Raw genomic sequence first — 12,203 nt, 5'->3', positions numbered from 1 at the left:
AAATTCTTTACTGACATTTCTAAGTATAAATTAATAAACAAACCTTCTGAATTGGGTTGTAACGAGTTGCATTTTCAAAGGACTCCTATTCCTTAAATACATTGACCCACAGAGCAAAGAGATCAAATGCTTGTTTAACAACCATCTTAAAGATTTTTTTAAACAACTCCAACTTATTAATACAGTAGATATAAAGAAAATATGCTAAGCAATAGCACTTAAATGACAACTCAGGTAAAAATTTTTCTAGTGGGAATACTGTATATTGGTTCAGTTTTAAAGTGCTGAATTAACAGGAAGTAAAGAATAATACCTGCCCCAACATTTGTAAAATAATCTGTACTTTCCAAAAAACCTTCAAAAAAATCCACTCAGTCACCATATAGTGAATGACTGTCCAATACATAAAATACGTTTATTAAGTACAAGAAATAATTCTGACCTTGGGGGCACCTGGGTGGCTCAGTGGGTTAAAGCCTCTGCCTTCGGCTCAGGTCATGATCCCAGGGTTCTGGGATCGAGCCCCGCATGGGACTCTCCCGCTCAGCAGGGAGCTGCTTCCGTTCCCCTCTCTCTGCCTGCTTCTCTGCCTACTTGTGATCTCTGTCTGTCAAATAAATAAATAAAAGCTTTAAAAAAAAAAAAAAAAAAAAAGAAAGAAAGAATTCTGACCTTGTTCTGTAGGAAAAGGTTCTCCAAGTCCACCTTTTCAAATTGATCAGGTATCTCTTGACTGGTACTGTTGAAATTAATTGGAAATCTCTCACAAACTTCCCAGCTAAGAAAAGTAAAATATTTAACTATTATTGTCAAAATAAAATGCACTTAATTATAACTTTCTTTATTCTACTGGTATAATAATTTACATATCTTATACTCTACTAGGGGGAGAAAAACAAATGTATAGTTCACAATCTTTTTAAACAGAAATTTGTAAAGTGCTTTGTTATCTATAATTGGGAAATGAAGACTTCAAATTTGTATCTTGCAATTATTTATTATACTGGAGGATTCCATGACTGATTAATTATAAACAGAACAGAGAAACAAACAAACAAAAAAATGACTCAGTCTTACAGAATCACTCATAGTGGACACCATCTTCACTGTTAACTTTTACTCTAAATACCATGGGCTATAAATAATACAAGATAGTTTTATACTTAAAATGGTTATGTGAAGCACATTGTTTTGGCAATTTTTAGACAGTCTTAAAAAGGAGCACATTCTAGGGGGCACACAAACTACAAATGGGGAGTGGGAGGTTCAGCCAAATTAGTTCAGCCAAATCACTTATTTTTTAAGACTATTTATCTGAGACAGAGAGAGAGCACGAGTTGGGGGTGGAGGAGCAAAGGGAAAGGAGGAAGCAGACTCCCTTCTGAGCAGGAAGCCAGACACGGGGACCATGACCCGAGCCGAAGGGAGACACTCACCTGACTGAGCCACCCAGATGCCCCCAAATAATTATTTTAAAATAATAAAAGTGAACTAATCATTACTCTAAAGAAAATTATCTGGCTCAGCACTTATATGTTAAGACATATCATATGGCATGTTATTCAACAACAACCAGTTCTGAGATAGGAAATAGTATTTTTTGCAATACCCCGAGAGATATATGTTAAACTATGATTATTAAGATTTCAAATAATGCATGTTAGAGTATAGAAAGATTTTCAAATGGGATCTAAAAATTATGTAAATTATCTTCCAATAAGTTTGTTTTCAATAAGGGTAGTTTCATATTGTTATGCTTAGTGACCTAGATCTAACTTAAAACCACTCAATAAAAGTCTTTAATGCACCCAGGAAAGGGAAATTAGGAAGGAATACATGAATTAAAAATTAGGAAGGAATACATGAATTAAAAATTAGCCCTCCTGGCTAACACTTGAAGGGAAAAGGGCCTGTTTGCAAATTTAGCAGTTTGGGGAAAGATTGGGGCACATGAAATGGATCTTCTTATAAATGGAAATGCCTGCAAAAAAAAAGTACTGGGGTGTCTCCTGAATGGTGCAGCCAGTTAAACATTTGCCATCAGCCTGGTCATGATCTCAGGGTCCTGGGATCAAGCCCAGTGCTGGACTCCTTGCTCAATGGAGAGTCTGTTTCTTCTTCTCCCTTTGCCTTTCTCCTACCCATTCATGTGCGCAAGCTCTCAAAAAAAATAAAATATTTATTAGAAAAAGAAAAGTACGCTAAGCTATTTTCTATCTATAAAGAAAAAGAACAAGACAAAACATTCCAATCTTCCCTGGATACTGCAGGCAGTCATTGGGGGATAGAATTGTTTAAACAACCAAGGAAGACCAAAGAATTTGTCTTTGTAGACATGTTTAGCAATGTCTAGCTATATTGAGTGACCTCATCAGACAGACCAGTTCTGGTTCTCTGGATTTTCCCTCTACATCCAGCCTTTTCACCTGTATACTAAGGAAAGCTATAAATTGTTAACTTAACGAAGTATTAAAGATAGATGGGATCTTATAGATAGATCACCTAATTCAACATACTATCAGAATCATGCTGACTGCTCAATATAATAGCCATTAGCCACACATACCTATTTAAATTTAACCTAATATAACTTAAAATTAAAAATGTAGTTCCTCAGTCACATTAGTCATATTTTAAGTTCTCAGTAGTCAAAACATATGCTTCCATCATCACAGAAAGTTCTAGTAGAGAGTGCTAGGTAGTTGTTAAGCCCTCAGTTCTTAAGAAAGACACTCTGGTTTAGAACCCTGGCTCTACCATGTACTAGTTCTATGAATGGACAAATTACTCTGCCCTTCTGAGCCTCAGTTCTAGCTCTATAAAAGTAATATATAAAATGAAGTAATAATAAAATAATGTAATGATGGGATTAAGATCATTGTTTTGAGGATTAAACAAATCCTTACCCAATTCATTTAGAACTGTGATCAACACTTAGCAAATACTGGGGTTTATTATTTACAGATAAGAAACTGACACCCACAGAGGGCCTGGTGGCTCAGTGGGTTAAGCCTCTGCCTTCGGCTCAGTTTCGTGATCTCAGGGTCCTGGGATGAAGTCCCGTATTGGGCTCTCTGCTCAGCGGGGAGCCTTCTTCCTTCTCTCTCTCTCTGCCTGCCTCTCTGCCTGCTTGTGATCTCTCTCTGTCAAATAAATAAATAAATAAATAAATTCTAAAATAAAAAGAAAGAAAGAAAGAAGACGCTGACACCCACCAGCTTGTGGAAAATCATGAGCAGCAGAGAAATCTTCCAACTCCTATTCTTCCCACCACTCCATCAATTCTTTAGCATATTGCTTTTGTTTTCAACTTATCATCATCAAAGGAGACGTTTAAATATGAATGCTCGCACAAAAAAAGTTATTTAATATTTTAATGATTCCACTCAAAACTCTTAATTTAGAAACATCCACTAAACATTTTTTACATTTTAAATAAAACTGTTACATCTGCAAAGCAGAAACTAGAGTCTGCTCATTGCTTCACGGGTTTTGTTGGTTTTTTTGTTTAACTTAAGAGAAATTAATGAAAAACTTTTTGGACACTAGCTCATTATATCATGAAATAAGCCAATAAAATAATTGCTTATTAAAACAGTATAAAAAACATCTTTTAGTGTTGCAATCAGAGTTAGGTATTTCAAATTATTTTAACTGAGCACATGTTAATTTACTTGTCACATCCAGGTAGAAGAACAGCATTAGGGTCCAAGAAGGTTTTATATGCAACTGTAATGCCATCTTTGTCCAATGCAGTCACTTGGTCAAAGGTGAGACTCAAAACAGGTGTAAGTGGAGATCTGAAAAATGGATAAAACATCAAAGCTATATGCAAAATCATACAAACATTGAAATTTGAGCACAAATGAATAATAAAACCTATAATATCAATGAGTAACAAAGTCCAGAAGTAAGTGAATTTCTTATAATATGCCACTATTGTTGATACCTTATACTGACACCTGAAATGCACATTTTAGTTTATCTGGCTGATTTATATGTCAAGGATAGTTGTAAAACATGTAATTCTTAAAAATAATTTCAATAATAAAAGCAAAGTATTTAGTTGAGAAAAACAACCAATTGTCATTCATGCAATTTTTATTTTTTAACATTTAACTACAATGCAATACACCATTAACATTCTCTGGAGCTGACAAGTAAGTGAATTCTTAATACTTGGCTATAAATTACTATTTTGGGGAGCTCATTAAATGTTATGCTAATTTGATTTTTCATATTACATACTGTTAGGTACTTTCTTTTCTATTTAATTATTTGAGAATTAAAATCAAATAGGAAACCGACCTTAAATAAAAACAATGGCAACTGGCATTATGTCAACTATGAGCCTTTTCTTTTTTTCTAAATTGGTGACAAAGTCTTGCTATTTAACTTCATAATTATAGGACTCAAGCACATCACCTGTGTAGGATTGTCAAAAATTTTTAAACTGAATCTAATCATGAGAAAACATGAGAAAAATTCAGAATGTGGGACATTCAAGAAAACTGCCGAACTCTTAAAAATTTCAATGTCATGAGAAGCAAAACAAAAGGTGAGAGAATATTCTAGATTAAAGAGAACTAAAGGAGATAACGTAATACATGAATCTTACTTGGATCTTAAGACTACAAGAAACTCTAAAGCATATTTTGCATAGTTTAAACATAGATTGTATATTAGATGATGTTACATTATTGTTGACTGTGTTAGATATTACAATGTGGTGACATAGAAAAACATCCTATTCTTCACTTATATGATCTGAAGCATTTATGAGTGAAACTTGAGTGACTGTCTGGAAATAATCTAAAAGCTCTCAAAGAGAGAGAAAAGAGATAGAAGAGGTAAAACTAATGAGGCAAACTCTAAACTGGTGTACCTAGGTGAAGGATACATAGGTGTTAACTGTATAATTCTTTCAAGTTTTCTGTAGACTGGATATATTCCAAAATAAAAATTGGGAGAAAAATAATGACAGGACTGAAAAAGCAGATAATCGGCAAAATCAACTTTTATAAATGAGTAAGCTAACTCCCCATGTCAACACATTAAAATTACTATCTAAAAATGAGTATCATTTACTTAGTACATATTTGCACATTCTCTCAAGATGTTTTAAACTAGATCTAGGAAATAACCTTTAGACATAAATTTCAGAAATTCCAATAGTAGCAAAATGCTATAATGGTTTCCTAGTGCTTTATATTGGATTCAAGACCAGAAAAAAATTATTCTGTTAAAATAAGAATGACATATAAGCAAATATACACTTATGAATTCTTCCAGCTGCAACCCTGTTGATTTTAGAGTATTCCAGATACTTTGCATTTTACTAAGTTATTCCACAAGTATGATCCAACAAACCAAGAACAAATGTTTCATCTTGTCAAAATATCATATTATAACAAACATTATTAAAAATATCAAATTAGTCATTGCTTTCACTTTAATGATGATATTTAAGAAGATATTATTAGACACATATTTTATTAAAGCCTTTCCTTGTAATTGGAAGAGCTTGCTAAATTATTCAAGAATTCTCGCCACTATAAAATTCATCACTGTTCTACCATTATAAAAACAATTCTCACAATGTAACAGAATTATATCTTGAAATCTGTCTATGGAAGAAAACATTCCTTACATATATTTTTAATTCTATAAATTACACAGCATAAGAAATTATTAAACATTTTAATTTCCCTCTCCTGGGAGAGAAGAAATCAAATTTTATAATATACTATCTAAAACTAGTCCCACCAACTTCTTCCAAAACCTTCCTGAATTTGTGAGCAGATTTATTTCAGTATTTGAAATGTTGACTCTTAGAATATATAGCAAATCCAATCAGTTCCTAGTCTATCAATGTTATTTTCATTATAATTAATATACGATCAATTACACTCAATAAGCGAAGTTATTTTCCCCTACTTTCCCTATTCAGATAAATAAAGGCTTAAAAAATTTTTTAAGTCGGCAGAAAAGTGTGTTTAAGTTTCCTGACAAGCAGTTTCTGAGTTCATCTGGATGTGTCCTGTCAAAATATGCATACATTTCTAAGATATTCCACACAACAGCCCAGCTCATCAGTGCCTACAGACTGCAGCCTTTCTGTTTTCCCAGAAACACAGATAATTTTATGCAGGAATTTACCAATCTACAAAAATTTACACAATGCTCAGCAATAACTAGTAATTATTGTGGGATAATGTAAGGCACTGTTGAGGAATATAACTTAGATAGGATAGGGCTTACAAGCTTTACCAATTTATCTTTAGCTGTCCTGTCATTGGTGCTTAAAAGGTTAAGACTTTATTTGTGAAAACATAGAGAGATAGTGGGGAATCATGTTGTCCACAGCTTCATAAATCTTGCTTAAGATCCTTTTCAATTACCATCCATTTCTCCTTTAAAAAGGGACAAAAAAATAGAGGAGTGGAAGCAGGTCAGGGCAGTGTGCGACAATGACAGTGTGATGGGCTTGGGCCCCCCGTGGCGTTTCCATCTGCTATCATTAAGGTGACTACTCAGACATGAACAAATCCCACTTGCTGTGCTGACAGGCAGACTTCAAGAACTATGACAAGGCATTAAGACAGAAAGTCAGAGAGAGAGAGAAAGAGAGAGAGGGATGTCATATCTCACAAACAATACTGCCTCACAAAAAAACGCCCCTGAAATTTTATTGGAATTCAAGATTTAAAAAAAAAAAAATCCATAAAGGGTGCTACTTGGCACCCTTCTCAACTTTCCTTTTAAATTAGCTTGCCCCTGGAAAGGTTGAGGATAGACAGAATAAACAACATGTTCCTACCTGTATGCTTTACCATAAGAGACCCAAATTTTCTGCTCATTCTTCAGCAAAAGTGGATTCTTAATTTCTTGACCATGCTCATCAAAAAGCCGGATTGAAGAAAAATTGAGGCCTGGTGGGTTGATGGGTGATCCTTGAAGCCTTTGATGAATCTTGAGAAGTAACTGGTATTGGGGGAAAATAATGAAGAAGAAGAAGAAGAAGTAATGTAAAATGTGAACATCTATAACAAACTGTCTCATCTCTGTAACAAATGAATCCAAACAAATGATAATTAAATTCATATGGAATGTTAAAAGAAGTGTGAAATGATGGCAATGTTTAGCTCAGTGTAAAGTAACAAAATGAGCATGGGCTTTTAACCAGCAGGGGGTGCCACAGGCTTGTGATTGAGCTCTGACCCTTTGGCACGGGGACTGAAAGCAGATGTGACAGCCTTAGAGAAAGAGCATTTAGCTTCCCCACACGGTAAAAGTCCTCTTTGATAAGGGTTATGCTTTTCTTGTCCGAGCCACACATTTTGTTAGGATCCTTCCAGAGCACGTTCAGATTTTAGAATCAGCAACCTCCTCATCCCCAGATGACTGCAGATTACCATGGCAGAACAACTCACCACTCTCAGGATTGCAAAAATAAACAGGATTTTCAGCCAATGTCTGTTCACCTACAAGAACTCCTGTGAATGTAGTTCAATTAAGAACCTTGAAAAGCTTGTGAGCTGCTTCGGTAATGAATGTTTTCAAGTTGTGAGTAAGCCATAATTGGAATGTGAAGTATGAAAGCTCTCATTTGATATTTTAAATGATAGCATTGCCAGGATTTGCTTCTCTCTTACATTCAGGTTACAGCAAGATCTTCCCAATTTCAGGCACATTTTAGTGAAAGTAAATCCCACTGAACTGTATTGCATATGGAATTTTGAGGACCTTTTTCTTTATCCATCAACTTTGTTTGAATGTTTAGGCCTCTGCTCCGTCCCGCTCTGCACCCCACACTATCCATCACTGTTCTCCCCTGAGCCTTCTGTCTTCTCTCCCTTGTCAGTTCTTGTGTCTCTCAATTTCTCGTTACTCTGTAATCTCTGCAGGGATGCGGATACATTTGTGGCCTTTTCTTGCCTCGCTGCTATATGGGATCCTTTTTTTTGCTCCTTCTATTAATTCCCATTGAAGGTATCTTGAGAAGCTAAATGCCAAAGCTCAGACCAATGAAGACTAAGTTATAATCTTGCCATCTATCTCAGTATCCTCACCTATTGGCTATAAACTCTTGTCCAGGAAAAAGGTTTTCTTTGACCAGCAACTATATTTACAGAATACCTAAGATTTAGGCTTTGTTGTAATTGGAGATGCACACCCATATCTCTGACTTCATTAGCTCTGCTAATGTTTTCCTCACCTCTGTGTTGACTAGATTTTTACCCTGCGTCAGAAAGGCTGAAAATAAAGACCCATTTTTCATTTCATTAAAGTTAGTATTTCTCATCCTGCCTAACTAAGTCCTCTGAATTAAAAATAATGATTCCTGTTCTCCTTGGGAGAATAGTAGACTAGGTAGAAGAGCAGTAAAAATCTGCATCGTTCTTGGTTTTGTTCATTGGAACCACAAATATAGTTTGAATTCTATAAACTGTTTTTACAAAGCCCCAAATTTATTTCTGTGTGATCTCAGCCCTTGAGCTTATTTTCTGTTGCTCTGCTATTATTTCAGAAAACTTGTAAAGCTGATCATCTTTGGAATGACAGTGATTTTGTTTTACAGGCATCACCTTTTTTTTTTTTTTTTTTTTTTTGGTAAAGGGGAAAGATATAAATGATTTAAGGTCTGATCCAAGAAAGAAATGTGCACACAAGAAACAGGAGTATGCGGCAGAAGGATATGAACGCCTGACCACTTAACCAAATTCATTTTCACAGGAGTAGCATTGCAATCTCTTTTTTTTTTTCAACTTGGTGACAGACTGCATTTTAGGTGTTCAAAAAAGAGCATTCAACAGCCAACAGGGGGTAAGGGCCTTGGTATCTTTCATCTCTAGGTCATTGGTTAGGGCTAGGCTATGGCAACCAAAAGTTGTGATAATCTTCACCCATTTATCTATAAACCTATCATCACCAGGCTTTTATAGGATAAGAATTTGTTCAGGGACCTGAGAAGACTGTGAAAAATCTTGGGCTAATGATTGAAACAAGTGTGCACCAAAGGAACAGTCATCCTTGGGTATCACAAGGGAATCTCACTAACAGAGAGCTTTATTGTGCCCTAATTCAAGTTTTCCCTCAGATTTACTTGCATGTAAAAGCAAAGCATAGATGAATTTCACCATGCTTTCACTCAACACAAGAACTGTCTACAAAATAATATCTTCTTGTATAAGATAAAAGAAATGCTATTTTAAATTTTAATGTAAACCAAAAAAAAAAAATTCTAAGGTGAGTAAAAGGAAAACAGGTAGAAAATTCTAGGAAGACTTTTATACCATGGTGATTCATATAGTCAGAGATGTGATAGTAAAAAGAAACCAACCAAGGCTCTTGATCCTTCTCTCTCTAATCAATCAAAGTAACATTTCCCATCTCTCCTGGGCCCAGCCAAAGATCAGATCAGATGAACATCTCCTAACACAACCTTTGTGTTGCATACTCTCCTAACTCTATACTAAATTACAAATGCCAGGTAATGGATACCACCAGGAAGAAGCAAGTTTGAGGGTGCCAAACTGAAGGGGGGCGTGCAAAAAGGATCAAGTCTCTAAACAAAGGCCAAGGAACAGAGCCCAAAACACTGGTGTGTGCTCGGATGCATAACCCCAATTTGTAAACAACAGGGCATTCATTGTCCTTTTATGCAAGGCAAAGACCCAAAATAAAGACCCTGAACATGTTGGTTCTGCCTGAGAAACGTCCCAATTGTCTGGAAAATAAGCAAAGATAAGAGTGCCTAAAATAAACCATCTGCATATGCTTGCAATGAGCACTGAAGACTAAGGCGATAGGCTAGTTGCTCAGGGTCTAGGGCTTAGTAATACCCCCAACCCAGCACATACACTTCACTGAATATCGTGTCACTTCTTTTCAAAATGTAAACTAGAGGGCAATCCCAGAGTCCAGTGTAGACAGATTTCCAAATACAGGCATAATGAAGGTTAAGACATTGTTAAGTATGGGACCAAGAGTTAATACTCTTCCAAGGCTGAGAGCCTAAGAAGTTCAAAAGTCAAGCTTGAGACTATCAATCTTTACAGAGCAACAAATGATTAATATTCTCAAAACAACTTTAAAGATGCAATTGTCTAAACTAACTACAAGTAACCTGAGAGATATTTATAGCCATAAGCAAAGAGAAAACTCACTTTTTCCATCATATCACCAGTTTGAGTTGGACTATTAGACTCCAGGTCTTTTTTGCTGATGCAAACAGAGATCTCGCCAGTGTCTTTACCATTTTCAAATATCTGAAAAATAAACACATTCAAAATTAAAAATTAATACATGCGCCTACACATTTGTACATATGTTCATACATACATAGATAAAGGGAAGCCGTCCTGGCTTTGCACAGTGTGGTGTCAACTGAAAGTCATGCATGTGGAAAACTGCAAAGCAAGGCCTGACTCTATGAACAAGTGCAAGTAATTGGCAATGAAAATCAACGGGACTAGTATAAGAAAGTCTCCTGTTTCTCCTTACAGTTTCAGTGTCTTTAACCTGGCGGGCATTCCCTACATTTTAATAAAATACTTTAAAAAGGTGGTCATTAAAGGAAAAATCACTGCATTGGAGGCATAAATGGAACAAGCACTAAAGTAAGGTCAGTTAGCGACCAATTGGCTAGTTCATTTCATCCTTCTTGAAAACATAAAGCCACAAATTACATGAGGAATCTTTGACTTATATGTAAAATGTATCAGCATTCATGGGATGACTCAGTACACATGCAACTCAGGATATCAGGGTTGTGAGTTCAAGCCCTATGTTGGGTATAGAGATGACTTAAAAATAAAGCCTTTAAAAAATAGAAATAATAAAATATATCCATGTTCACCTCATCTTCGAACTCACTAAATGAAATTCAACCTGACAGATTTATTTCATAAGAGTACAATGAAGCCACCCATTTTAAGTGCACATATGCAACCAGTTGGTGGTAACAGAGACAAAATTCTTAAAATTGCATCATGCAACACTTGCTGAGAAAAATGTTAGCAAGAGTTCTGGTCTGAAATATCCGAACAAACCAGTTCAGAAGGAGGGATCCAATAGAGTGAACACCATCCCCTAACCACATTACAGACCCACATGGGGTGTGCCATTCCATTCACCAGGCTCTTAAGACTAGAAGCAGGCCCAGAGAGGCCTAATGACTAAGTTAAATCCTTGCTTATTTTATTTTTCTCAAAAGTTCTTTTCTTCCCTTTCTGATACACCTATTACATCAGAGCAGTCATTGTATTTAACTCTAGTGCTATTTCCAGAGAAGATAATCAAGAAAAATATCTTACTGAAAAAGGAAGAAAACCATCTTCTGCTTTTGAGACAGTTTTGAGTTATTTATTTAGTCCTAATCTAATTTGGGAAATAATGAGCTTCCATAACACTTCCTTAGGCTTCAGAAATGAAAGAAAAAGGAAAGAAAGAAAGGGAAGGAGGAAAGAAGGAAGGAAAGAAAGAAAAAGATGGATTAAAAAAAAAGAGTAATACTGTTCAAGAATTGTAGGTATTTCTCTACTCAGTGCTTTTTATCATGCTAATAATCCCTGGAGATAGTACAGCTATCAGCCGTGGTACTTTGATATACTTTACCCTATAGCATCTTTTGTTAACCAAGATTTTTTAAAAACCTCTTTTCTGAGTACATGCACAATTCTGGCAAGAAATCTCTCTACTTTTGCAAGGAATTTTGTAAATCCAACCCAGGGTTTCCTGCAAACCCACAGGAAATAATTTGGGTGGAAAATCTTATTCTCCCAACAATCTCTTCAGAGCCCTCACCTGGAATAGAGCTTTTAAACAACAGTGACAGTTGGCAGGGATGGTCACAACTCTGGACGTCACACATTCTGCAAAGTTAGCATTGACAAAAGCACAGTTTGGAACTTACTAATATTCCTTTGTCAAGACTTGCAGAATGACAGTGCAGAAAATTATGTTCTAGAAAAGAGCAGTGTGAGTGCTACTGCCAAACTGAGAAAGCAAAAAGAAGTTGGCCAATCCCTAAGACCTTCATTAGCTCTCTGCTTCCTTCACTACCAGTAAGAAGTCTGTCTGCTCTTCTATATCCAGAAGTGTTCTCAAAAACAAACAAACAAACAAACAAACAAGGCTGGTTCTGGTCTCCAGAATCCCTATAAAGGCATTTAAATACATGTATATATGTTTTAGAGTTT

At 35.6% G+C, this 12,203-nt stretch overlaps 1 protein-coding gene across 12 annotated transcripts in view; it reads right to left on the bottom strand.

Annotated features, from left to right (window-relative positions):
- The window catches only part of DCDC1 (doublecortin domain containing 1), a 437,850-nt gene that overhangs the window by 200,453 nt on the left and 225,194 nt on the right, over nucleotides 1–12,203 (bottom strand). For all 12 annotated transcript variants that reach the window (XM_045066083.1, XM_045066081.1, XM_045066085.1 and 9 more), the window contains 4 exons: nucleotides 10,170–10,271; nucleotides 6,821–6,984; nucleotides 3,675–3,800; nucleotides 673–778 (listed from right to left, as the gene is read on the bottom strand). In XM_045066083.1, the coding sequence (XP_044922018.1) occupies nucleotides 673–778; nucleotides 3,675–3,800; nucleotides 6,821–6,984; nucleotides 10,170–10,271 (498 nt within the window). The remainder of the gene's footprint in view (nucleotides 1–672; nucleotides 779–3,674; nucleotides 3,801–6,820; nucleotides 6,985–10,169; nucleotides 10,272–12,203) is intronic.

Source organism: Mustela putorius, unplaced genomic scaffold (genome assembly GCF_011764305.1).
Source record: "Mustela putorius furo isolate JIRA1106 unplaced genomic scaffold, ASM1176430v1.1 tig00003859_pilon_pilon_pilon, whole genome shotgun sequence".
Lineage (NCBI taxonomy): Eukaryota > Metazoa > Chordata > Mammalia > Carnivora > Mustelidae > Mustela > Mustela putorius.
This window is presented reverse-complemented; position numbering and strand designations above follow the sequence as displayed.